Source organism: Dermacentor albipictus, chromosome 1 (genome assembly GCF_038994185.2).
Source record: "Dermacentor albipictus isolate Rhodes 1998 colony chromosome 1, USDA_Dalb.pri_finalv2, whole genome shotgun sequence".
Classification (NCBI taxonomy): Eukaryota; Metazoa; Arthropoda; class Arachnida; order Ixodida; family Ixodidae; genus Dermacentor; species Dermacentor albipictus.
This window is the reverse complement of record NC_091821.1, coordinates 148,358,870-148,385,831: the sequence shown is the minus strand read 5'-3', so window position 1 is coordinate 148,385,831 and position 26,962 is coordinate 148,358,870. Positions and strand designations below refer to the sequence as shown.

At 46.9% G+C, this 26,962-nt stretch overlaps 1 protein-coding gene across 13 annotated transcripts in view; it reads left to right on the top strand.

Moving 5' to 3' along the window:
- LPCAT (lysophosphatidylcholine acyltransferase) overlaps positions 1-26,962 on the top strand; it is a 164,927-nt gene that overhangs the window by 84,891 nt on the left and 53,074 nt on the right. For 8 of the 13 annotated variants that reach the window (XM_065433372.2, XM_065433366.2, XM_065433369.2 and 5 more), the window contains 4 exons: positions 4,285-4,424; positions 8,637-8,782; positions 24,361-24,578; positions 26,421-26,696. In XM_065433372.2, the coding sequence (XP_065289444.1) occupies positions 4,285-4,424; positions 8,637-8,782; positions 24,361-24,578; positions 26,421-26,696 (780 nt within the window). Of the gene's footprint in view, positions 1-3,648; positions 3,830-4,090; positions 4,143-4,284; positions 4,425-8,636; positions 8,783-17,792; positions 18,011-24,360; positions 24,579-26,420; positions 26,697-26,962 lie in introns of those variants that run through there. The other 5 variants (XM_065433371.1, XM_065433370.2, XM_065433375.1 and 2 more) reach the window with 5 other exon arrangements.

The following is a 26,962-nucleotide window of genomic DNA, read 5'->3' as shown; positions in this document are numbered from 1 at the left end:
ACGCCTTCCCCTGGCACGATATGCGGGCGAGGAGTGAGGAAGTGCGAGGAGGAAGCGCAACGCGCGCCATCTGACGGGGTGTAGCCCCCTACCGAGCGCCGCATGAAGCGCACCTTACGCGCCCTCTCCGGTGCTGACGTCAGAGCATGTAACGAGCGCGCGCGCGCGCAGCTGTTGCGGCAAGCGAACTTAGCCACCCCAAAGCAAGCGAGTAGGTGAGCGCCAGGAGAAGCGAGAGAGGAGGGAGTGACGTCATATCCTCTCTGCTAGGCAGATGTTTAGTCTTTACCAGGCAACTGTTTCCCATTAATTAGCCGGTAAATATAATGTCACCTTCTTGTGTGTGACGTCATTACTTCAGCTTTCTACTTCCGGGTTTCCAGGAATTTCTCCAAAGTCTTGCTCACGTGGCGGGTCTCTAAGGTCTACGATTCTTTGCTTTGGTGTGCGGTAACCAGTGATTTCTAATTAATTCTAATTATTCCAGACGCATGAGTAGCTAAACTTGTAGCTAAAGTTATGTTCTGATATCACATCTATAATGAAACCCATGAATTTTGTACTGTACTTATTCTTTTTCTTATTTCTTTTCAATTTCTTCCCCGGTAGTCTCGGGAGGTGAACAGGAAATGCTGCGCAAAAAACAAGAGTGTCACTCTATGCTCGTGCCACTAATAAACAACATACACTGTCCCTTCCAAGAGTTTGTTTTGTTTCGTTTCGTTTCCCAAACACTGGCGCATACCCACTGGCGCCAAGAAGCAGGCTGCAGGGAAAAAACTTTTATATCACCAATGCCCTGTTGAGTGGGCAGATTATACATATATAGCTACTACATTTAAACGAGCAGTCTCAAAAGCTAAGGAGGATTATGATTCCAAGCACTACACATATCTTTCGAAGTCAAGCAATAAAAAAGCCCTGTTTAAATTTCTTCGATCCCGTAAAGTTATAGCGGCGCCCGTGAATATCGACTCTGTCGTTATATCAGCAAAATAATTATTAGAATCACTTGAGCAAATTGCTCAAGGACTTGCGCGACGTTTCCAGCATAAATTGCCGATAGGACTAAAGAAACCTCCCTTGGGAGACGACTTTGTAAAAGTAACAGCGACGATGCTTGTGGGCATTATTCGTTCGTTACCGGCATCAGCCCCAGGTCCAGATGGCATTACAACAGGAATGCTAAAAGTTTTGTTTGATTATGCGCCTCAGGACCTGCTGAATATAATAAATTTCTCTCTAAAAAATTCATGGGTTCCAGGAGAGTGGAGAGTAGCTAAAATTATTCCACTATTGAAGAAAAAAGCCGCTGGACTTGACTTAGACTACATAAGACCAATATCTTTTACTTCCAATGTCGTCAAATGAATAGAAAGGGTTGTTCACTGCCGTGTAACAAATTTTATGCAGGATTGTACCCTTCTCTGTCCTTGTCAGATTGGTTATCGTCCCGGCCACTCCATATGGTGCGCCCATGTAGATTTAGAGAGCCGCATTAAACTTGCTCGTCGCAAACGAGAGTACGCAGCTTTGGTGACGCTAGATGTAGCAAAAGCATATGACTCTGTAGAATATTGTATTCTATTCGATAAACTTCAGTCTACGAATTTCCCGAACGCATCAAGGCAGATGACGATTATTGTTGTGTGGCAGAAGGGGCACTCCAAAGGGTGTAAACTTTTCTTAGAGTGTATGGAGGAACTTGGGGGGACAGGACTAGGCGAGCAGGATTTATTTACAGATATTTACATTGGAACAAGGGATACATTCGACAGTCTAGCGTGACTCCCAAATAGAGCACGCAAGACGAAGCATACAGCATGCGAGCACGAAGCTCCAAACACATTGCTTCTCGAGCAGGAGCACACAGCTCACGAGCACGATCACAGAGCACATCGACGAGCACACTCTAGCAGCGACAAACAGCTGCTTATAAACACTCCGTGCTCCCTAGATCCCTTGGTGAGGGAAAATCGTTCAACCAGGCATCGTAGCCGAGCCGCCTTTTAGCGGGAGGGCTTACACACACACACACTTCCGCACAGGTTTCACGGTCCCCACCGAGGCCAGACGGTCTTCGCAGAACTCGGGGCTTACGTCTGGAAAGGTGCGTGGGACGGTGCCGCCAAATACGTTCCCTCAGGAACTCCCCTGCTCACGGCAGACCAGGTCGGCGGTGGCGTGTTCCGTAACAAAGCCTGGTTCCTCGAACTCATCTCGGCAATCCCGCGACGAGGAGTCGTGGACGCGGCGTATTGTCCTCCGCATACAGTAGACTTAGTGGCGCCGTTTGGCTAGAGGATGACGGTGGCTTTCCAGTAAATGTCGATACCGCTGTCGCACCTGGCTGGCAAAACTTTGCATGTTGGCACCTCAGCAAGCCGTTGTTATTGTTGTTGTTGTTGTTGTCCTGAGTGGCCGTGGCACATACCCACAGTGGGGGATTGGCCAAGAATCGGGTGGTTCAATTAGGTGCATAAAATAATAATAATAATAATAATAATAATAATAATAATAATAATAATAATAATAATAATAATAATTAAAGGAGTTAACAACTTGAGCGTTGGAGTTTGAAAGTAAACGTTTTGTGTTTGGAGAAAAAAGTAAATAATCAGATAAAAACCGGGTATATAATAATAATAATAATAATAATAATAATAATAATAATAATAATAGATAAGAAATAAAAGAAAGCTATTGTTGGGAGGGAGAACGATCACTCTAACATGGAAATCGATTGGTTTCAATAAGGTAATTTTGGATTGCCAAGCAAACATTTCTGTGGCTGAACCCAATAATGGAGGCTCCAAAAGATAGGATCATAGGCACTGATAAAGTTAGACCAATGGAGCGAAGCGGGATTTCGAGTAGTCATTCTTAAAACCGTCTGCGTATTTTCCTCTTTCTCAACTCTTCGCGCTGTGTGCGCACACCATGCACGCATACCAACTCGTCCAGTTTGAGAATGTTCAGCAGTAGCCTACTTACGACACTGTCGCTTAGAAAAGAATGTAGTTTCTTTGCGTTTCGCGATTTTAAAGCGTTCGCATTAGGGTTGTCAAAGGGAAAAAAAGTTTATGTATGTATGTATGTATGTATGTATGTATGTATGTATGTATGTATGTATGTATGTATGTATGTATGTATGTATGTATGTATGTATGTATGTATGTATGTATGTATGTATGTATGTATGTATGTAAATTGCAACTGACGTTGGTCAGTTCCGGACGACCGTCAGTTGCACTTCGTACCTCGAAGAGGCATATGTGTCGAGTGAGCTCCTGAACAAAATAGTTTGCAATGTGGTTTGCGCGGTTTAAATCGTGGATCCGGGACCTCAAAGAGGTGTGACATAATTCTAACGCTTTTCTGCCGCATTTACCCCTAAATCGCTACTGTGTATTAATTTCTTTGTCTATTGTTTGTCTCTTTTTCTTCCTTTTTCTTTTTAATGTCAGTATTGTAAGACTGTTGCTGCAGTCACCTGACAACTGTTTTTACGTGCCTTTCTTTGATATTCGCTGACGCAATGTTCTTGTCCTCTTCGGTAAAAATAATGTTGACGTCGTCTTCTTTTTAAATCGCAAAAGATGAGAGTGAAATCTGAAGTAACTCTTCGCCATGGGGGAATGTTATTAAAAAGCACTTTCAACACCGTGCGAGCGAAAGGAAAGCATGAGAACGTTTTTGCATAGCGATGCGCACGATCCGCTGCCGCGATGCTCGTGCCCGAGTGGCCACGTCAGCATCATCTACAGAAGCCATCCGTGTGCAGGTAGGAGCTTGCCGATGCAGATCGCAGTATCGAATCGCATATGCGGTATGTAAAGTGCTTTATTAGCCGCGTTTACGTGGATGCGACAGCATCGCGTCTTCCTTCTAACGTATCACATCCATGCAAACAGGCATGGAGCACAGGGAAGGCGCGTTGCCTTAACGCCAGCAGGTGTAGGTCAAGAGCAGAAATGGACTTCAGGGAATTCATGTCAGCGCTGACGCGTCGCATAAACATGGCGCGCTAGCAAATGCGATGAGGCACAGGCGTATGCATGTCAATAAGGCTATTGTTAAATTTTACTGAAAGTGGCAGAACGAAATGCTGGGCGCGATTCCTCTTAATTTCAGTGCCAAAGGTAGGCAAGTAGTATAGTTACGGGCTAGAATAATGCATTACAAAGCCACCGGAAAGCTATTTTTGGCCCAGAAATTTATTCCCCTTTGTCCTTGTAACACTTCTACTACGGTGCGTGACCTATGTTCTCGTTTGTCTCGCAGACTACACGCAACTGAAAGCTCCCGATGACATCGACAACATGACGAGCCAGTTGATCGACGGCTCGTACTCGCCGACGAAAGACGTCATGCCGAACCCGTTTCATTACCGTATCCACCTCACCCGGGCCGACAAGATCAAGGTGCGTTCTAGTGATCTCCACGCATGCCGTGTGTGCCTGCTTTTCTACCTGTTTCATTGTTTTGTTCGGAAGCGCTGATGGCACTCTGCTACAAGCTTATCTTCAGAACGCGAAGGCCTCGCCGCAGAAGCTACAAAATTACAGGACAGGCACGGGTGCTGCCCGTGCGAATACACGGGAGGCTTTCACCAAACCATATAGCACCGGATTCTGCCCCGGTGGTCTTTTCTTATCACTGTAGAACTGTATCAAACCAACGAGCCCAAAAGTGTGTAATCCTTTATTTATTTCCTCACCTTCTTTGGTGTCATATTGGAAACATCATTCCTGGTGACTTCACGAAAGTATAATCCTTGTCATAAGAGGTTTAGGATTGCCGTGTTCATGTAACTAGGTAGTTATGCTGGGGTTTGGGCTCGCGGGTACTAAGAGCCTGGAGTTTCATTTCGCAGGTGAGCTGGTTATCTCGTTCATTTTTTGGGATTCGCGAGAGCAGGGATTCAGTCAAGAAGAATGTCTTACAGCCTATCGAAAAAGCTACAGGCCAGACGGCCCTTGTCGGTAATGGGTAGCTGGCCGCTACTTTGTTTCTATAGGATGTACGTAACCGTGTCTACACGGTAGGGGTGCTGACGTGGACTCGTAATGTAGTTTGAAATTACAAAAAAAAGTAGAGCCCCTAAAATGCAAACCTGGTATCTCTTGTTAAGAAAACAAGAAGCAAATTACTAAGTTCCGTTGGTAAATTACAGACCTTGAACACCAAGAGAGGTCAGTATTACCGTGAGCGGCGGCGTAGTAAGCCAGAAAATACTCAAAAACCAACAACGGGTGGCGACGCCACCTTGAGCTTCCCGCACTAAATACACGTGATGTCATGGGATTTGAAGTGCTTGCTTGGGATCAGTTCATCGTTAAACGACGCTTACATTGTATATTCCGAAGGAACCAAAGACTGAACATAGTGAGTTTTGATAACGTGTTCGACGTATAAAAATACAGAAACAAACAATATACTTGATATCCCTGACGTCACGCATGTAATCGGCGCTGTGGTTTGGTCACGAGACTAAAGAAAACTAAACTTTGGCCTTCATTATTTTCGCTAGTAATCAACCCTCTTCCGCCAAATAAATGCATGCGGCGTTTCAACAGAAGGCTTCACCAGTTACTCATTAGTGGCCCTTCATGCAAGTTCAACGTAGTCTTGCATTAGCAATGCCAGGTCCTTCCTTGTATAGGAATGGGAACGCCTAATCGGCATCGAAGCAGTGGTTACTGCAGGGATGAGAACTCAAACTTTATTTGCTAATGTCTGTTGAGGAGTTCTGTCGAAGAATGTGTTCCGTGATAGCTTCTAGGTATGGTAAAATCTAGGTAGGCAAAATAGAGTATTTTTTGATGGTATTGGACGCGAGTGAGTTGTTCGGTTTCGTGTCCCAATGGCCCCATATGTTTCATGCCGGAAATTGAAGTAAGTGCCACACGTACTGTAACGTAGTTGCATTTGTAGTACAGTTCCTAATTCAGGGTGTTCCTATTTCACAATTCCTATATGTCATTCCAATAACCTGTTCACGATAAAAAACCCTGAAAAAAATCAAGCTGCAGTTTGGTATGTGCAAAACTCAACGTTCATTCACATTGGTCGCGCAGCTTAGGACGAAAAGTGGTCCAGGAGCAATTGTCAGGGACATGAACGAGAGTGTTTTGTTTGAAAAGCGACCGTTAAAAAAGAAAATAAAAGCGAAGAAAAAGACGGGTTGGGTGAGGGGGACAACAGTGCAGAAAAATGATATTGAAATGTGAATATAGTGCGCTATTTACACTTGCGGGGCAAACTTATTATCCGCGATGATGTAAGCTTAAGGCTGCGAATTAGTCCAATTCTTGTCATTCTTGTTAGGGATGTGCTAATATTATTTTCATTTTCTTTTATAGTCAATGACACGTATGACGTATTGCGCTGTCGTGGCATTTGATAAGACGAGCGCAACTCGTGACGTCTCTCTCTCTGTGTGTGTGTTTGTGAAAGAAAGACACTTCGCGGCCCCCAACTGTGGCGTCATATATATATAAACGAGAAGAAAGGGGGTTAACCGAGGGACCCGATATTTATTAGTCATATAATGAGAAGCCAACAAACACTGACACCAAGTACAACATAGGGGAAATTGCATGTGCTTAATAAATGAAATAAAGTAATGATAAATTAATGGAAATTAAAGTGGATGAAAAAACAACTTGCCGCAGGTGGGAACCGAACCCACAACCTTCGCATGTCGCGTGCGATGCTCTACCAATTGAGCTACCGCGGCGGCGTTTCCCCATCCACTTTCTTGGGTATTTATGTGTACTAGTAGAACCCTGGGAGTGTTAGCCAGCGACCCCACACACAGACCTTGGCGGCGGACGTGGAACGTCTTTTTTTGCCGCAGGCGTCACGAGAACGTGATCTTTTCGGGTGAAGGCAACTGGTCAATAAACCCACGTATGCTACCTGAAGGCATCAATGTTGCCGGGTTCTACTAGTACTCCCAGGGTTCTACTAGTACACATAAATACCCAAGAAAGTGGATGGGGAAACGCCGCCGCGGTAGCTCAATTGGTAGAGCATCGCACGCGACATGCGAAGGTTGTGGGTTCGGTTCCCACCTGCGGCAAGTTGTTTTTTCATCCACTTTAATTTCCATTAATTTATCATTACTTTATTTCATTTATTAAGCACATGCAATTTCCCCTATGTTGTACTTGGTGTCAGTGTTTGTTGGCTTCTCATTATATGACTAATAAACATCGGGTCCCTCGGTTAACCCCCTTTCTTCTCGTTTATTACTTTACGAGGGTCTCGAATCCTTCAACATTGATGCCTTCAGGTAGCATACGTGGGTTTATTGACCAGTTGCCTTCACCCGAAAAGATCACGTTCTCGTGACGCCTGCGGCAAAAAAGACGTTCCACGTCCGCCGCCAAGGTCTGTGTGTGGGGGCGCTGGCTAACACTCCCAGCCCCAGGGTTCTACTGGTACACATAAATACCCAAGAAAGTGGATGGGGAAACGCCGCCGCGGTAGCTCAATTGGTCGAGCATCGCACGCGACATGCGAAGGTTGTGGGTTCGGTTCCCACCTGCGGCAAGTTGTTTTTTCATCCACTTTAATTTCCATTAATTTATCATTACTTTATTTCATTTATTAAGCACATGCAATTTCCCCTATGTTGTACTTGGTGTCAGTGTTTGTTGGCTTCTCATTATATGACTAATAAATATCGGGTCCCTCGGTTAACCCCCTTTCTTCTCGTTTATTACTTTACGAGGGTCTCGAATCCGGCAACATTGATGCCTTCAGGTAGCATACGTGGGTTTATTGACCAGTTGCCTTCACCCGAAAAGATCACGTTCTCGTGACGCCTGCGGCAAAAAAGACGTTCCACGTCCGCCGCCAAGGTCTGTGTGTGGGGGCGCTGGCTAACACTCCCAGGGTTCTACTAGTACACATAAATACCCAAGAAAGTGGATGGGGAAACGCCGCCGCGGTAGCTCAATTGGTAGAGCATCGCACGCGACATGCGAAGGTTGTGGGTTCGGTTCCCACCTGCGGCAAGTTGTTTTTTCATCCACTTTAATTTCCATCAATTTATCATTACTTCATTTCATTTATTAAGCACATGCAATTTCCCCTATGTTGTACTTGGTGTCAGTGTTTGTTGGCTTCTCATTATATGACTATATATATATATATATATATATATATATATATATATATATATATATATATATATATATATATATATATTAATTTGCGGCTGTAACGTCACACTAGGTTTTGTTGCACTCCAAGTGCCCCCTACCCATCACACAGACGGAGGCAGTGTCTATCAACAGCCACGTGTTGAATGTACGGGCTTCTATGGAACCTTTGCTTGCAACACCTGCTTTGCGGTGCCAAGAAGCTGCGCGGTTTTTTTTTTTCTGTTACTTTGCCCTTACTCTTGCCAGCGAAGTTGTGGTATCTATGCTTCGAGGGATTTTCGGGAGTACAATGGAGTGACTAACAGCTGTGAGTGGGGTCCAGTGTGCACGCTGGGCTTAGTGTTCTGTCATGCAGAGACAGAATATTATAAACTTGCGCGGACTGTCCTGTCCATTTTTTTCATACGTCCCGTCGTCTGTGCTGTTTTGCCGCAATACAAACTTGATACCGCGCTCCAGGTGGCCCTGATGTCGGTGTTCGTGGTTCCGGTACGCATCGTGTTAATCATATTCTTCCTGCTGCTCACCTGGTTGGGCTGCTACCTGGGTCAGCTTGGCCTTTCGCACAAGGACCGCACAGGGAAGCCACTCACGGGATTCCGCAGGTGCGTTCGCCATTTGGCGCAAGCGGGCATGCTCACATCTACCACCAGCATGCCTGCATGGAAATACACGTCTCTCTTGCCACACCTTTTTTTTTTCTTCGTTGTTCTTAATCCTTGGCACTTCCGATATCTGACGTCGTTTAGTGGCAGTGGGCGAATCCTGGAGATAAACTATCTCACGGTGTTCGACTAAAAAATAGCCGTTGTCCCTGTTTGCGCAAGTAGCCAGCATAGCTGTGTCTTTCTGGTGTTCCTTTGAGGATGTGTTGTAGGGCTCATAAGCCATAAAGGCACACGTCTAAGGACAGAGGTTGCTTCCCAGTCAGGAAGAACTTCTGTTAGCTTTCAGCTTAGTTTTTTAATTACTACCTCTTCTACAGATGGCATAAAATTTGATTTGGATGAGTCATGTGAAGGATGTCCTGAAGATTCCTGGCCTACCCTAGAAACAAGCAGCTTGTGTATCTTAGTATTTCTTACTTTTCAACACAGTCCTTTAGTATGGCCATGCAATTGGTCCACCGATTCTCCGGTGCTTTGATCCCTGCAGAAAAAAGAAAGAAGAAACGGGAACTTTGGTCCTCTGCAAAGCGGGTCGCGGCATCGATGATATCATCTTCATAGGAAACATGGACGCGAGAGAGTTCTTTTTTCATATGAAAAGGTGAAAGTGCGATGGTGGGAGATCTGGCGCTGATGCTTAATCACAGAAACTTGTGGGAGTGAGTTGCATCCACCCTTCTGGCGGCGCGGTGCGAGGGCGCATTGTTCTGGTGAAAGTTGACCCCCTTCGAAGCAAAGCGCGTCGTCTGGCTCTGCCTCACGGGTGATCTACGAGGACAACATAACATTTCATAGTCGAAGACCGCCTTCTCTGCAGGAAATCCACGAGCAGCATATGTCCTCCTGAGACCCCTTGTACGTTATATTGAGGGTCCTTCCGTTTTTGGGGGGATAAAAATGGGGTGGTATTTTTGTAAAGGGACGTTGGGGCAAATCGAGGGTTTTGTTGTCTGGCAGTCCAAAGCTTGGTTTCCTTTATGGTAACATTTACAAAAGATTAATACAGGCAATTGATGGCCTCCTTTTGGACACAAACGTCCTAGTTAAACGAGCGAAATCACCCACAGGAACATGTAATGATGAAGACAGCTGCTCGCAATTCACGTGACAAACTCCTTGGCAGGCATTATTAATACATTAAAGAACTGCATTATCAAAAACAGTAAATAGAGACGTGTTTGGCTATCCCTTCTTAAATCTCTGTGCTTTTTTAAACAAAGAAGTACAAATAGCAGTGCACACGGGCATGCTTCACAGGAGGTGTGATGTTTTCCTTATCTTTGGAGAACCTTGTTGACATTATCATATGCATTGTGAGCATTTAAGCCGGCCATTCTAGGCCTGTCGGGCCTTTCGTTCCTTTCTGTTGTCCCGTTTTACGGGTTCCGATATACGCTTTCGCAACAAAATTAATGGAATACTAACTAGCCGAATCAGCCACTTTGAACATAACATAATTGGTCAAGCGTCCTCTCAACGTAACAGCTATACCGTTCGTAGTGCAGAGCAAAGTCACAGATGCGTTCGCTTCCTAGCACATTACTGCTGTTTACATGCACATGACGTGCCGGAAATGCGTTGGAATGCGCAATCGTTGTACTCATGTAAACGCGGCTATACCAAAAATCACCGCCCGAGCACTCCGTACAGATGGTTAATCGGCGAAGCTGAAACGTGCGGCCCCGGTGCTTATCACTGGGTTAATCCCGACGGTTCATTAAACGACGGCTTGGTAGGCTGCCGGATCCTACGCAGTTGCTGCTTGCACTCGGCTGCACGAGCCTGTTCTTGCGCCCGGGGTGCAGCATCGGCACGGCGTAGACGAGCTCGTTCCTGGTTCTGCTCGCGGCGTTGCTGATCAAAAGCTGCGTACTCTTAAGGAGTACGTATGACGCGTGGCCTACCTATTTCGGAGCCAGAGAGAAACTGCTGCGCGCGCGCTTGTCTGCGACGGAGAGCAACGACGTCACTACTGGCGCAGCTAATCCAACACCACTTAGATAGCACAAGGACTTTTCCCTCCAATCCATGACGTCATGTTACCTGGTACGACTGCCGTAGAATCTAATGGGGATGTTCCCGAATAGGCAACAGTGATTTTGACGTCACCGCTGTCATCACGCTAGCCTTGTCAATGGAAATTTTGGGACAAGTATCGTGACGTCATAGATCGGAGTAAACAGGCCTTGCGCTATCTATATCTAGGTGGTGTTGGCTAATCGCGCGCCTCACTTTCTTTCTCTCTCTTCATTTTTTTGCGCATGCGCGCGGGGTTGCGCAGGAAAAGTTTTCGGTGTTCAGGCGACCGACAGATGGACGGAGGAATCGGCTAACCATATACAGCTTCGTTGTAAAAAACAACAAGCAACAAGCTTTCGTTGTGTCAAGGCGGGCAGGCGCCCAATATATGATATTTTTATGTATGCCAATTTTCGCTTGAGTGTGAAGTAAAAACGATGCATGTACCATATTTATTCAGGTTAGTTTACTGTAGGGCTAGTTGGTACATTATGTTTTAAGACAAAAACCGCGCAAAAAACAAAAAAAACGAGCGGGACGAGAAAGAGACAACCACAGCGTTTTGTGGTTGTCTTTCTCTCTTGTCCGGCTTATTGCGCTGTTCTTGTCCTAAAACACTATATTCTTATATTAACAATATGATATATCTTGACAACTTGCTCACGAAAGGTGGGCAGCGTTCATTAGTCTTTTGACACCTGCATTTATTATTAACGTTTACGAAAGGGCAAAGTTGGGGACAAATCGGATTTAATTCGATTTTCATTAATCTTGTTCGGGGTGCAGAAATCTGGAATTTTAAGATTTTACTCAAAAGCGAAGGACTCGAATTACGTATAATTGCACGTTGCTTTCAATACTTTTCAAAGTATTTATCCCGTATATGAAATCAGATGCCCGCAGAACTGTACAGATGTGACTTAGGCATATGCTTGCCTTCAGCGTTCGAGGAAATTGACAGATTTTATTTAGACCGCTGTTGTCGTCACAACTGACGAAACGCACCCTTGAAGTGCGTCTTGAATACCATGCGAATGTAGGAAAAATCAGGATGGAGCATCAACAAGGGGGCCGACTCGCCACACGATGTTACAAAACCAGCTTTTACCGTAACAAACGTCAGGCGGTTTCTTTGGCCTCATACACGGAGATATGTTCGCAACGTACCAGTGAATAATAAGAACCGGCATGAAAAAAACTATACTAGGCCCTTGAGCCTTCTTCGGGCTGGCACCGGCTGGCCTTCCGCAACGTGGTAGTCTTCTATGCTTTTCCATCCATGCTTAAATGAGGTACCCACTTTTTTTCCTCTTCCAGCGTCTTCACGATGTCATGAACCGTAGTTAGTCTTTTCCTGGATAAAAATTCAAGCATTCCCAATACTTTGAAGTTCACCGTTTTGGTTTGACTATGCCCATCGCCACAACCTGCCAGCGGTGGCCACGATGAGCATGTCCACAGAGCATGCGCTTGTCCTTCTTATACGACTTCTGAAGAGCAATTAGGCCGCAAGAAGAGTTTTCCGCGTTAGGTCGAGGACTTATGGGACAGTCTTCCGCGGTAAAATATGAATCCACGCGTGGCGCCATTCTGGCCAAGACAAGGCGAATGAAAAATGTTGTGGTCGTTCTATAATTTAGTTAGCCGCAGTTACTGTTTGCGCATGCAACAGGCACAACTGCGTCCCTCTGGTGCTTATTAGGCGCTTTGCCGTACAAACTCTGGCTTCAAACGGGTTTCGTTAAGAGACGTGTCCGAGGGAAAATATTTGCTAAGCTCTGCAGAACCAAACTTTAACGCTGCCTCATATTGCCCAGAAAGCGAGCTACCATGGGTTTGCGCGTGTGGAATTCTCCGGCGCGTCCGTATGTGTGCCCCGGGACGATAGTGCGCAGCCACTTCTGTTTTTGCGGGGTGAGGGCGACGCTTCGTGCGTGCCAAGGAACTTGGTTCCCCGTCCGCGCCGCGCTCCCGAGGCCGAGGGCGCGCGCACCCCCCGCGAGCCTCTTCGCGGCGACGGATGTTGCGTCTCAGAGGTCGAGTTGTTTGCACAGCTGTCGCAAGGAGCAGCCGGCTTTCCGGGCGTGCGCGTCTCTCAACTCGGTCTCCTCCGACAAACTCAGCTACGCTGTTTCTCTAAAAGCGTTCAGTGCTGCCTTAAACTACGTGAGTGGTTCGGCGGGCCTCTCATGCGCACACATTACGCGAAACATTCGGTTCGTGTCTTGGACATTGTAATAAAGTTGGCTGCCGTCTTTTGACTATAGCGCTCGCACGCCGACCAGTCGCGAACAGTCTTTGCGTGCGAACAGCTTCTTGAATTCAGCTTCTGGTTGGCTGACATCAGCTTTGGCTTTTGCGCTCTTTCACAATATTTGCGAGACAGCGCTCGTGCAACCGTATGCTGGCTGCGCGGTGCGCTCGACCACATAGCGAGTGCGTGTGGCGGCGTGGCTTACCTCCGGAACGGTGAAAATTTCGTTCGTAGCCACCGCCCTTAGGCCCACAGTGCTTAATTATGCACGCAGAATTTTAAAGGACGACTTAATTAGAAACCGTTGGCGGTAGCTGGCGGCCTTTCCGCATTTCTTCATTTCTCCCTTTCTCCACGGAGACTTAATACGCACGGTAGGAGGAGTGAAAGGGGCTTGTTGAGGAGCTTACGCAGAGCTTTGTACCGCCTTCGGGTGCCCCTCCCCCCTCCCCCCCCTCTTTGTTCCCGATGTTCGACACAGTCTCTGGCTACCTCACAGTGGCGCCTGAACGATTCCTCGCAGATTTTGAAAAACTTTTGTACCTTTAGTGCAGGAAAGGCTTGCTTGAGGCAGCTTGCTCGGTGAGGAGAAGGCGAAGAACAAACACACTCGGGTATTCGATATATCTTGAATGTTTCTCTTTTTCTCAATGCGGCTTGCTTGTCGGTGCGAAATATGACTGTTCCCTGTTACCATTGCATATAAAGGACCGTAAAGATGATATTATATATATATATATATATATATATATATATATATATATATATATATATATATATATATATATATATATATATATATATATATATATATATATATATATATATATATATGCAAAGGAAATCGGCAGTCTAAACAATCGCGAAACCTTCCCGCTGGTTTACAGGCGCGTTTTATTTTAATGAAAGTCATTGTCAATGCACAGGCAAACCATTCATGAAAGCCAATGTTGTTGCGCTTCACCCTTTGTAGTCCTTGTTCAGAGCCATCCAATGGTAAGCAGCCGACATGAATTTGTGGACGGCGAGAAATCGGGGCGTCATTTTCCAATTCTCGACGCTTTCACCTCTCAACGCCTCTCAGACGATTGTGCGGGAAGTGCGTACTGTTTTGCTCCGATATTTGCTTACTCGAACAGCCACTGGCCTCCGTGTCGTGCACGCTCGAGTACGTCCGCAGCAACTCGCGGCAGCCACGCACTGTGTGTACATTCAAGCAGTCAGAGATAAGGGGTGGTGATTGGGTTCGGCGGTAATAATAATATATGGGGTTTTACGTGCCAAAACCACTTTCTGATTATGAGGCACGCCGTAGTGGGGGACTCCGGAAATTTTGACCACCTGGGGTTCTTTAACGTGCACCTAAATCTAAGTACACGGGTGTTTTCGCATTTCGCCCCCATCGAAATGCGGCCGCCGTGGCCGGGATTCGATCCCGCGACCTCGTGCTCAGCAGCCTAACACCATAGCCACTGAGCAACCACGGCGGGTGGTTCGGCGGTAGTAGGGCACATTTCATGAAACGCTGTGCCACTTCGGTAGTATACACCTACATTGTTTACTGGATAATCAACGCGACACACTCTTGTTTTCAATAATATTAAGAAGTGTTCTAGAAGAGTTGATAGTTGGGCCAGTTGGGCTTTCCGTAATTGAACTAGTAACTTAGCGCAATAAAAACCACATAGACAAGAAAGGTGTCCACCTTTCTTGTCTCTGTGGTTTTTATTGCGCTAAGTTAGTAGTTCAATTAAGATGAAAATAATGAAAATTCGCTCGCACTTCACTAACATGCGCTTAACTTGCCGGAATGTCTTTATAGAGCCGCGCCGTTTAAGAATGTTAACGTTCGTCAGTAAAACTGCAATTTTGTCGTAGTACAATAGCTAGTAACTTGACAGAAATAAATCAAATTCAAATTGCGAGACACCTAATCAAGAAGCATTCGATCTGTTTCGCGTCCTTCCTTTAGCGCCGGCGCCATTACTGGTTACGTACGACTTGGCTTTCCTGCAACAGACGTCGCCTACGCGGCCGCTTCTCTGCTTTGCGCTCGAGGTCTCGGAAAGTTACAGCTGCGTGATTAAGGCAACTTACGGACTGTAGGGGGCGAGAGACGCGCAACAACGACAACCAGGGGGTCGCATACGGACATGTAGTAAACACCATGAACGAAAGGCGAAGGAAAAACAAATAGTCAACTGGGATTGTATTCTGAGGCGATCACTTTCGCGAGATTTCGCGTGACTAGCGCGCTGGCTTGACAGTGCTAGGAACGCTGTCGCCCGCAGACGCCTACGCGCCCGGCGCTCACGCGAAATCTCGTGAAAGCGATAGCATCTTCGAAAGTGACTGCCTGAGAATAATTCCCTGTTTTACATGGTAAATTAAAAGAAAGTAAAAGAAAAATGAAGTGGGCGTGGGCTGCGAAAAGTAACTGACTTCTGCACTAAAGTGCAAATCCGTAACTCCATAGATACGGCGCCCTAGATATTTTACGTCTACTGCTAGAAAGCCCCTCTGCCGCATCTAACACATCGAGTGGTGGACGCACGAACTGCAGTTACGATGCGTGGTCCGTTTTCGAGAAAACATGTACTTCCTTACTTTTCGTAAACCCTCATGCAGATGACTGTTAATCTTCTGAGGATTACATAATCCACCGCAACTGCTCGCAATTGACGTCAAAGGAGTGGCGCCAACCGAAACATTGACACCCAAACTTATTTACACGTTAAGAGCAAAATGTCAGTGCATTTTTGTTGTTGTTGTTGTTGTTGTTGTTCTATGACGCGCCAACGAACCCGAGGAATATGCCAACGAAAAATTACAATGAGCCCTATTCGCCCTCAGGAAAGGGCGAATAGGGCAGGTCTCCTCTGCTTATGTGACGCGCTGGATCGGTCGCATAGCCCCCTCCCTCATGTATACGATGCTGCGAGCGGCATGCAGGGCGCGCGGTCTTTCAGACGGGCGTCGGCCGTTCTCTGCTAGTCGCAACGCGCGCGTTGTCTACGCGGTCCTCGATTCTGCTTGTCATGATTAATTTAGAGAGGGTCGCGCTCGCTGCATGCATCGTGCACGGCTGACAAATGCCGCTCCGCGGAACCGCCGCCATTAAGTCGTCTCCCTGCGCTGACGCCCGGCGATAGAGAATTCCAAAGAACCGCTGCATGCCACTGGTTGGGCGGCTATGCAATCTAGGCGGCCCGGACGCCTGACGACAGCAGTTCAGAGAAAGCCGGCTCGGATGACTGCACATTGGCTGCGGCTTTTGTCAGCCTCGATCAGCGGTAAAAACATATCTTGACCAGACAGCCACATGTCTAATCTGAATCTGCCCGCCGTGGTTACTCAGTGGCTATGGTGTTAGATTGCTGAGAACGAGGTCGCGGGATCGAATCCCGGCCACGGCGGCCGCATTTCGATGGGGTCGAAAACGCCCGTGTACTTGTGTGCGTTAAAGAACTCCAGGTGGTCGAAATTTCCGGAGTCCTCCACTACGGCGTGCCTCGTAATCAGAAAGTGGTTTTAGCACGTAAAACCCCATAATTTAAAGAAAATCTGGATCGGCCAGCAGTAGGCGCGCTTGCGTATTCTTTCGTGGCACAGCTTGTGCGTCACCACCGCCTGTCATTGAATTTATGTTCACTGCAATATGTGATCAAATGAGTGACGACGTTCCTTTCGGTTTAAGTGTATTTTAAAGTATTTCACTGTGAAAACCTCGCATGGCGTTATGGCTGATTAGTGAGCCTCGCAGTCTTGGTTGTTTTGAATGGTGTCTCTATGTTTTAGTTGCATTCAGTGTTTAATTCATTGCTTGATGTTTTTTTTTCGTTCCTTCTTTCTCTTTTTCCCTTCTGTTTCTGTCGCGGGACTCCTCCCCCATGGCCCCACCCCCTTTTCTGATCACTTTTCCCCATCCTCCCCGCACGCCCTGGCAACCCTGTGCACCCGCCGTGGCCTGCTGGCGATTGTGGATCGAACGAACCGTGGACGAACTATTGACATCGGTTGAATGTGGTCGCGTCTTCTTGATTTATACTTTCTTCACATCTCGCGGCCTCCACGATGATGGTCTGTGTGCTTTTCTATCCTCACCTTGCTTGCAATTTGCTTTTATTATTTTTCCCCCGTGTTTACAAAAAATGTTGATAACCATACAAACAAATTACATTGTTCAACCCCTGCTTTGATTCGTGCGGATGTTTGTGACCCCTAACAATAATATTAACCGAACACATGCGGTTCCGCATTATCGATGACGTCTCGTGGTTGACGCGGGACCATGAAAACCTTTCGTACGCTGCCTTACAAACACATGCATTCAATAACTGCCTCGGCTAATTTTATGCGTGCGTATGTTTCGGACCAAAATCTGTCTTTAACTACCATTACTCTGTTTTTCTTCGTATATGGCAACATGAACTCAATGCCTGGTCGCCTCGTTTCGGCGATGCGCTGGCCTTTTCTGGCACCCGTTCTTCGCTGTTGGCGTTTCCTGTGCTGTCCGCCAACGGTCGTCATCGCCATGGGCGGGCACGGACATTGGTGTCAATGGCCGCACCACGGCTTCACGTACTGGTTCGTTATGATGGACGCCTGCCGTGGCTAAAATTCACCGACGGTTGGGGTCGGCGCCTGCTCACGACAAACGGCGGTGTGGGACAGGGACTACCTCAAGCCGTTTTTAGCGTTTTTTCTACGGCTTATGTTTGAAAGCGGTGGCCTGACCTACAGCTTCAAGGGCAAGCTGGCCTCGCAGAAGGAGGCGCCCGTGCTCGTTGTGGGGCCGCACTCCTCCCTTCTGGATGGCGTAGTCGTGCTTCTGTTGGGAGGACTCACGCCCGTCGCCAAAGCTGGCTCCGAGGACGTGCCCATCTTCGGAAGTAAGCGCCTTCCTTTTTGACCGCGGCATGACTCACGCAGTGGACGACTTTGACGCGACCCTTCGGTCCCGTGTGGAACGTGCCTGCCATGGTGGCAGTCGTCAAAGCCACTGTTGCGTGTGTCATGAGAAGCTGTCGGGAGGTGCTTAACATAACAAAGCAAGGTCACTTCAAGAGTCAAGAGCCGATGTAGCGACCAAGTCCGAGCTGGTTCCGTCGATGCAGTGTTCTTTCTGTCGTATTGTACCGTACTATATAGGCCATTTCACTGCTTGCGCGAGGCGCCTTTTACGTAAGGTTGCAGTGTTTTGACATGACGTGCTACGGCGCCGGCAAGATGCAGGTGCAACGGGATGCGTGCGCACGTGGTTGCTGTTTGTGGCGTTGGTTCGCCGCTCGTTCACCTCTTCGCTGCCTGCACAAGAACGGAAACGGAAGTACTGTGCTTATAGTTAAGTTACAATAACTTGAGACAGCAGCAGTTGATAGACGGACGGACGGAAATAAAGATAATAGGGGGGGGGGGGTACTCCTCTGTCGTGTAACAAAGTGAAAGCTGGCTTTTGTGTTGGAGTCGTGAAGTAAATAGAAAGGCGCGCTGTCATTTCACTTTGCGACAAAGAGGCCATTAAAAATGTTGGTGGACTAAGCAAACGGTGTGGGACGGCAAGAACACATAATACATGAAGGTGTTGGGCTGATGGAGGGTAAGTAATGATGGGCAGTTTATTTTCATTTATAAAGTGTTATAGTCGCGTCTTTGTATACGAAGCACAACTGCCAAAATATTCCCACGAGGCATTCGCGTTTGTGTTTTATCTGTCCGTGATACGTCGCACAACGCAGCTATTTACCTCGACACCGGTCCATTTCGTCTGCCTGTGCGGGTCTATACAAAGCGGACACCCATGGAAACCGATGTAGGACGTCCGTTTACTATAGGCGACGGCCATCCGTGGTCCTGCGTGTGGGCCTGGCACCAGCTTCCGGCTCAGGCGGCCCAAGGATCCGAGCGAGCGAAGACGAGGAGCAGCGTGTGATTCTGTTCTCACCACTGCCTAGTTTGCGCCTTGGCCGTAGTATTGATCGCAGGAACGCAGTGTGAAAGCAGAAGGGAAGGTTAACGGAAAGGGGTTCCCATGAGGACTGCTGTAAGTGGGAGAACTGTCTGAGTGCTAAATTAGCTCGACCACCGAGAGACCGAGACCAACCTGCACCGAACGCTACGCGACTTGCGCCAAGTACTCTATTCACTGGCTATTTCACAGGAACCCCGAATTCCTTCGACGCAGCTCGGTAACGGCAGCATTTGTGCGACCCTTGGAGCGTCGGCTCTCCGAATTACGACCTGTGAAATGAACTGCTGCGCATACCGACGCTTAATCTTCTCCCTCGCTATCTGGCAGGGAGAATGCCGCGTCCGCGTATCATTGTTCGCTTTTGGCGCAACGTCCATTAGACTAAGCAAAAAAAAAGAAGAAAATCGTGTCACTGCGTGATGCGGGCGCGTATATGTGCAGGTGCGGTCGCTCTCTCACACACAACGCATAGAATGGTGCGCGCCCTTATGTAACTGGGAAAGTCTTTATGAACCCAGAGTACAAATGAATCAACGCATTTCTCTGCGCATTGTCCGTTTAGCATGCCACGGTAATGCTTGCCGGTTTCTGCTTTCGTCACGTTTCACCTTCTTTCGTCTTAACTTTTGCTCTGCCACAGTGCTTTTTCTTTGTTTTTCTGGGTTGCTGGCTTGCGCAGTTTTTACATAGGTGTCTTGGTGTGGAACTTGTGAAGTACGCGTATCACTAATGTGTAACTGGTGCAGTAGTCGCATGGGTGTCTGGTGCATGCAGCGTCGATTTCTGAGTTATTGCGAATTACCTTTCTTTTATTAATAACTGCCGTTGCCTCTGCTGCTGTGCCAGTGGTGTCTGATCACGTTTGTGAAGTTATTTTTCAGCGGCATTGCGTTACGTCCTGCACGTATCAGGGATCGCGTGAGCGCATTTCGTGTTTTTGACATCCAGGGACCTCTATCAATTTTAAATTCTTTAGCTGCAACTGCACAGATAAATCACCACCACAAAAGGGGGCTGTAGTGTAATACAAGGGCTGTAGCGTGACAGCATTGTTATGCAAGCTGCAAAATGCGAAAAAAAAAATATGGGAAAGGAGCTGGAGATTATATATTGAACGTAAACGTTCCACCACGTAGTGCCCGATTCTTATGCTTCTACGTTGACCAGCAGAAGATCTTTTGTTACATTTTCAACCCCGTAAGCTTGACGCCACATACCAACAAAGAAAGCAAAAGCCGACGTTGTAGTTGTCTTCATTAGCAGAGGTTACAGTTTAAGTGTAAACTTCGTCACGCCTGTACGTGTCTCCGTAAGCCTTGACACGTTTCTGTACCGTTTTGCTCCTTCCACCTAAACGGGGAAAGTTCAAGCTGCAGCGGTATACTTGTTTAAAGAGATCTTTGCTCCGTGCAAAGGGACAGGCCGAAGAAAACAGACGCCATCGTTGCTTTCTTTTTTTTCTTTTTTTTTCAGTAGTGTTTCTTCCTCCTCCTCACCTTGCGCTTCCTTAAAGGGTCCCTCACCAAGGCCACATAGCAAATTTTGGTTATAAATTAGAAGTTGTTACGTGCCCCCTTTGGAGCGTTCTAACGCAAAAAAAAAAAAAAAATGTCAAGTTTCAGTTCCGCGAACTCATGATTTCAGGAAGCGAGCACCACCGCCAACAAGGACACTCTCTCCACTTGCCCCGTCTAGCCTCCCCAAGCGGAATTGCTTCCCTGCGCTCTCCCCTTCTATGGTGCTAGCCACCATTAGCCCCGAGAATTAGGAGTGGCGCCCTCTCGCGAGTGACGTCACGGCCAGGACGCCGCTCGCTCCGGCTCGCTCGGCTGCCGCGCGCGCTCGTTCCCTTCGTGTATGCTTGGGGTAAGGGTGGCTCGAGCCGTACGTATTGAAGAATACGTCGGCTTCTTTCAGCTGCCATACCTTAACCACAGTTTCTTCTTCAAAAGTGTGTGAGTCGAGAAACTTTGCGGCTTGGATATCGCAAGCTAAGTAGCGTTAAAGGGGTCTACTAGGTTTTGCAATGCATATATGCGCCGTGTCTATCGGTACATTTTGACTAAAAAAAGAATATCTGCAAATTCAACGCGCGAAGTTGTGTATGATGCTTCGCTAAACATTTAACATTCCTTTAGTATTTAGTTATGAGAGGCATTGCATTTTACGTGGAAGAAAAATTTGGTAATTGGCGTCAACATGTTATCTGATTTTAGAAAGACACTGCCCAGCGAAGCGCTCATCATGATTCCTATTACTCTGGTGTGTTGTTCTATTCAAATATGGCCATTGATTAATGCGCAAAAAAATAGTTAGGCGCGCATTTCTTATGAAAAAGTTTGCTGCTACTTTCATCCCCCTCTGAAACAGGCCTCCAAAAAAACGAATTGCTCATGGCTGCTAACACGACGGCGCGTCATGTAGAGTATTTACATAGTCAATTCACAAACACCATAGTAGCAATCACCTGAGAGAAAAGTTTCGTTGTTAAGATCGAGAGCCACTCAATTGAAAGTGATGAAATGTTTCATAGTGGCCCTCAGTAGCCTTTATCGACAATATGGCACACCCCTGATCACGTAACGGTAGCAATCGACTGTCCGTATGGCGAGGCACGCTATGTTCGCGAAACCCATCAGTTCACTACAACTTCGAATTAAAACCATAAAGCATGTTTTTTTACAGCGCCAACTGGAATGGCTAAAGTATTCTCGAGCTACTACACCGCAGCTTAGATTTCCTGTATACAAAAGGAAAATCCAAGCACCTTCTGTCTCACCATGTCTCGATCCAGCGTTATTCAATTATACAAACTGATAACTATTCGCTTCGTCGGTACATAAAAGAGAACCTTGCAGGCAAATTAAGTTTGCTCCAATCCAATCGCAAACATTAATAAAGAAAGCACCACAAGCCTTGCATATACTTTCACTTGATTTCTGACCCTCCACCGGGGGAATTTCGATATCTTCAATATGTCCCATACTACTAATCATTGACGCTTCGACTTCTTTCTGGCTGCAGCGATGCGGTCCAGCAGGCATACTTCACTAAAAAAATTGGGCCGAGCAGCCTGTGTCAGTTCGCCAAACAGATTCGTCATGTATATTCCTCAAGCAGCAAGCACCAGTAAATTTCTCAAGTGAGTTTGATTTGATTTAATAATTTCCATTTACACACACACATGTACAGAGGAGTGGTAAGTGGAGGTGGATGAGGAAAAAAAGTCGCACAGACGCGGCTTGAGGTAACCTCACCCCCTTAGGTACAATATGGCTGCATGGGGTAACACATCAAGCGCCATATAAATTACATTTATATAGTGGCCATAAAACATTGCAGTTATACAATATATGAAAGAACAGTGAAATATTTCCACAATAACAATGCAAAACACACTGCGGCATTGAAATAAATAAATGATATACACTAGGTAACATAGACAAAAAAAAAAGAGGAACATAACATACATTATTAATCATTAACAAACGCGCTCTAAAGAGGTGAGTTGAACGTGTAGCACGGAAAAGGGAATATATATTGGTACATTCCTATTTGTACTCTGTAAATAGCTGTAAGCCTTCATTAACTTTACTTCAAGTTTCCGCCGTTTAAAAAAAAAATGAACACGTGAAGAACCGCCCAATGTTGACAAGCAGTTAAAGAAGCAAGTGAGGCGTGTAGAATCTAAGCTCCAGTATTAGTTAAGTCCCCGTGCTACTGCCGAGCGTTTCTGTGAGGAAATGCGAAAATTCGATATTATACCATGAACTACTCGTCGTGAGCAAACCTGTTTTAGCGGAATAAAATCAACGTAACTGCTGTAGAAGTCATATATAGCCAGCTTTGTGACATGCTTGTTGCACCGCGGCAGGTATGGTATCATAACTGGATTCCTATAGGCTATGCTCTTGCGATTGTCTATCCGCGTATGAAAAACCCGCAATGGGCTGGTCTGCGTAGCTTCGGCTGGCACTGTAGCGTTGCCTTCGAGAGCTGCATTGTTGTCTAAGAAATTAGCTCTTTGAATAAATGTTCGCAAAGGAAGACGTCGTAAAAATATATTTGAGGCGACCACCATAAGTATACAAGCAGAGAGAACGAGGGCGAACAAACGAAAACACCGCAGAAAGCGCCCGGACAACGCCCGAACTGTAGCAGACGACAGGCGCGAGTCCGTGCCCTGACGTCACGCGAGCGGCGCTCGCAGCGCCGCTCGTGTTCGTTCTCGGGGCTAATACCCATACCGGAGCTGCGTAACCCACACCTCACGGGCCCCGCCTTCTTCGTTTTATTTCTTTCTTTTTCTTTTTTTTTTGCGCTCTTTCGCTCCGCGGCGAACTTCCGTTGGCGGTCGCGCGCTAGCTTTTGCGTTTGTCTCGTTTAACGCAGCGCACCATTTTGCGCTCTGTGCACGAGAACACCCGACTAGCAGTATAAGTCACTGCTATACGAACACTGAGGCAGACGCAAGCGGATCACAGAACATTATCGCGCGCTGAAACACGGTAGTTTCGCTCTCAGGGCGCGCAACTGCACGACGTGGGAACAAGCAGACGAAACGGAAGTACATCTCTCTTGCCGTGGTACGAATTTAAACATAAGCACGCAGGCATTCGGTTTGTGTGTTTTATTATTTCACTAAACTTTAATTCGTTTATTGAAGCAACAAATTACACAAATAACAGATGTTGCCTTCAATAATTCTGCAAGTGTCACGGGTCACTATGAGCGACGTCACAGCATTACATGTACGTGAGCACACTTGCTGATGTACGTCATCCCCACGTCTTGGAGCATGACGCCGCGAGGAGAAGGGCAAACGGCGCTTAGTTCGAAATTTGGCGCGTACCGATGTAATTCTTAGCAGACATGATCGTGAGCGCGCATTGTATGCAATGCGCTAGTCAGTTCAAAATGGCCAAACCTGGTGAGGGGCTCTTTAAGTCAACAAGCCGCCTCGTCGCTTATCGCATAGCGGGTGCCACTCCTCTTCCCACCGGGTCGTCTCGCAATATTTATGCTTCCAAATGCATCTCTTTCATTGGAGTTGCCCGCAACGTGTGGAGCCATACCAGTCAGAAACGAGTTCCAACGTGGGGTAAGGAGCCACACACGCGAGTACCCCACGGGTCGCAGAGGTCTGGCGCCCGTTGCGGCGCTATAGCCTGCAGGCGGTGCATTTGCGTGTCTTGTGTGCTTGTGTGTGTACATGGTGTGTCCGCCTGTGTCTCTTTTCCGTGGTGTCCGGGTGGCTGGCGACTGCCGCAGGGCCATCCAAAGCGCGTCCCGAGAGTGCGTGCTCATGTGCGTGCGCTCCGCTGGCTTCGTGCTGCGGACGGTGGGGCGGGCCGCGTCCGCCCACGAGGCTCCCATCCTGGTGGCCGCGCCGCACTCCTCCTTTTTCGACACGGTGGCCGCCATGCACGGCAACCCGGTACCTTCGGCCGTCGTGCGCTCCAAGAGCAAGGGCATGTTCTTCCTCGGCAGTACGTGCTCAGCACCCCTCTTCCTCAATTTCTTGTGGGTCTTGTGTATCTGTCCTTGTCTCTCTCCCTTTGGTGGTTGGGTCCTATGGTGTATCGCTTGCTTGGGGCCAACTAACTGTGCTAACAGGGCCGCCGCCCGCGGATGCTGCGCAACAATGCCTGCGGCATTGTTGCGCATTGTTGACCCTTCACTGGAGCGATGAGCGGACATGAGACTTGTTTGTCCAGAGGCTGCTGATGGGAGGGCTGGGTATGAAGCCGCGCCTCTATATGGTCGTGATCCGGAGCCACTGTTCTCCGTTAGCAGGTAAAACAGTTGAGCGCAAGTTTCGGTGTTCGTTAGCTCACAATACTTAGTGCACGAAACACTGTGGTACTTTGCTTGGAATTGTCTGTGAATTCATACCACAAATTGCATTGTGCACGTGACACTCGTCATCCGAACCACTCGGCATTCTTCCGATTTGTGAAGATGGGACTGATGGCTGGAAATACTGCCGATAAAAGTGGCGTTGCAACCTTGCCGTGAATCCTCGTTTTGCAGATATGGCCATTAACAATTACTTTAGCTGTATTAGCAGTATGTGCGCTTGTCGCTCCAGTGAATTAGGCATATTGTTGTAAAATGTACTTGAATGATGATAGTTTTTTAAGCATCGAAGCATAACGATAAAAACTGCCAGGCTTAAGTTACGTTAGATGACCGCCAGGCATCGCAATATGCATATTAACTGTTATTACCATCAGTAACATGAAGTAAAACAACCGTTCAGCTTCACACTACAATGAGTTGGCAAATCAAACTTTATTGCGAATCTTTCTGACTGTGCAAATGGTGTGTTATTTATAGCATATTTAACTGCACTGCTCTCTTAAACGTATCTTTCAATTTGTGTTAATTAAAAAGAGTGCTTTGTGTGAATAAAAAGTTCTTATAAAAATAAATAAGTGCATGATAGTGTGATAACACAGTGTGTTAGCTCATCGCTTGTGTATTTCAATCAAGCATTGATTCTGGTGACATTATAATAGAGAAAAGTATATATAGCCTGTGGAAAAGGCTTTTCTATACTCATAGAAAGATATAGCTGTAGAGCTTCGCTAGACAAGTTGTTGATGCCCCATTGTTTCATACATTCTGCTGTGGTGTACACAACATTTTTATGCTGCAGTGAATAGAAATGTCAAGGGAGCTCCTGATTTGGGACCTATTTTATTGAGGCAAGCTTTTTAGATGGCTGATTTGGTCGCCGGTCACACATGTTTCACTGCTCTATGGTGTATTGTTTTCACGAAAACCCATGTGGAACTGTAAGTAGAGCTCAATTTGCAAACAGTTCAAATCCACCATTAAACTCTGTGTATTTCATGATGTACTTCAGCAATTATAGACATATAGGCTTCAGGGCATTGTCGAAAACAATTATTATCATTATTTTTTAATTGCAAGCTAATTGTACAGATTTTCTGGAATATGATGATTTGAGGTCTTTCATTGGAACTGTCAGTTATCCCACTGCTAATTGATAACTGCTAAAACTAAATTTAGCTTGTACCGGTCACATCTTTGTCCTTTGATTTTGATGCTTTCTACTGCGCATTTAAACCACTATGAACAGATCACGTGTTCGAATTCACGTCATCGCCATTGGCTCGCTTACATGTGACTTCATTTGCGACAGTCAACAGGAATCGCCTGTACTTTTTGCCGAATAGATGCACTTTGCAACAGCTTTGTGTTTTGAGCAGTGTATGGTGAGGCAGATGAAACTTCGCTGTGCCATCTACGCACATGTGTAAATTGAGTACAAATTCAGTCAGTACTGTGGCCTCATATTTCAGAGCTGAGTGTTCGCGTGCTTCCCTACCTTGGTATGGGTGTGTTTTGTGACTGTGGAAAGGCTGCGCCTAATAGGCCGCGGGCCCTCGCTGTGTGCCCGGCAGCCATCTTGAACTTCACTCAGCCCGTGTACGTGAAGCGGAGCGACCCAAACTCACGCCAGAACACTGTGCGTGAGATCACCCGCCGTGCTACTTCTAAGGAGCCTTGGTCCCAGGTGATCATCTTCCCGGAGGGCACCTGCACTAACCGTTCCTGCCTCATCACCTTCAAGCTGGGTGAGTGCTGCTTCGTCCCAGTGGAGTTTTTGTTGCAGGTTTTTTGTCACGGACTTTCCGTGCATGCTCTTTTGCATTCGCACAGCTGTCAATAGCTGCAAACTTCTGAACAAAGACTAACTCAGTTCTTCAACATACTGTGGTGGTGAAGCAGCGCACTGACAAGGATAAGGTGAAGACAAACAAGAATACACGACACTCGCTGTGTGTCTTCGCCTTGTCCTTGTCAGTGTGCTGCTTCACCACCACGGTATGATGATTAATCA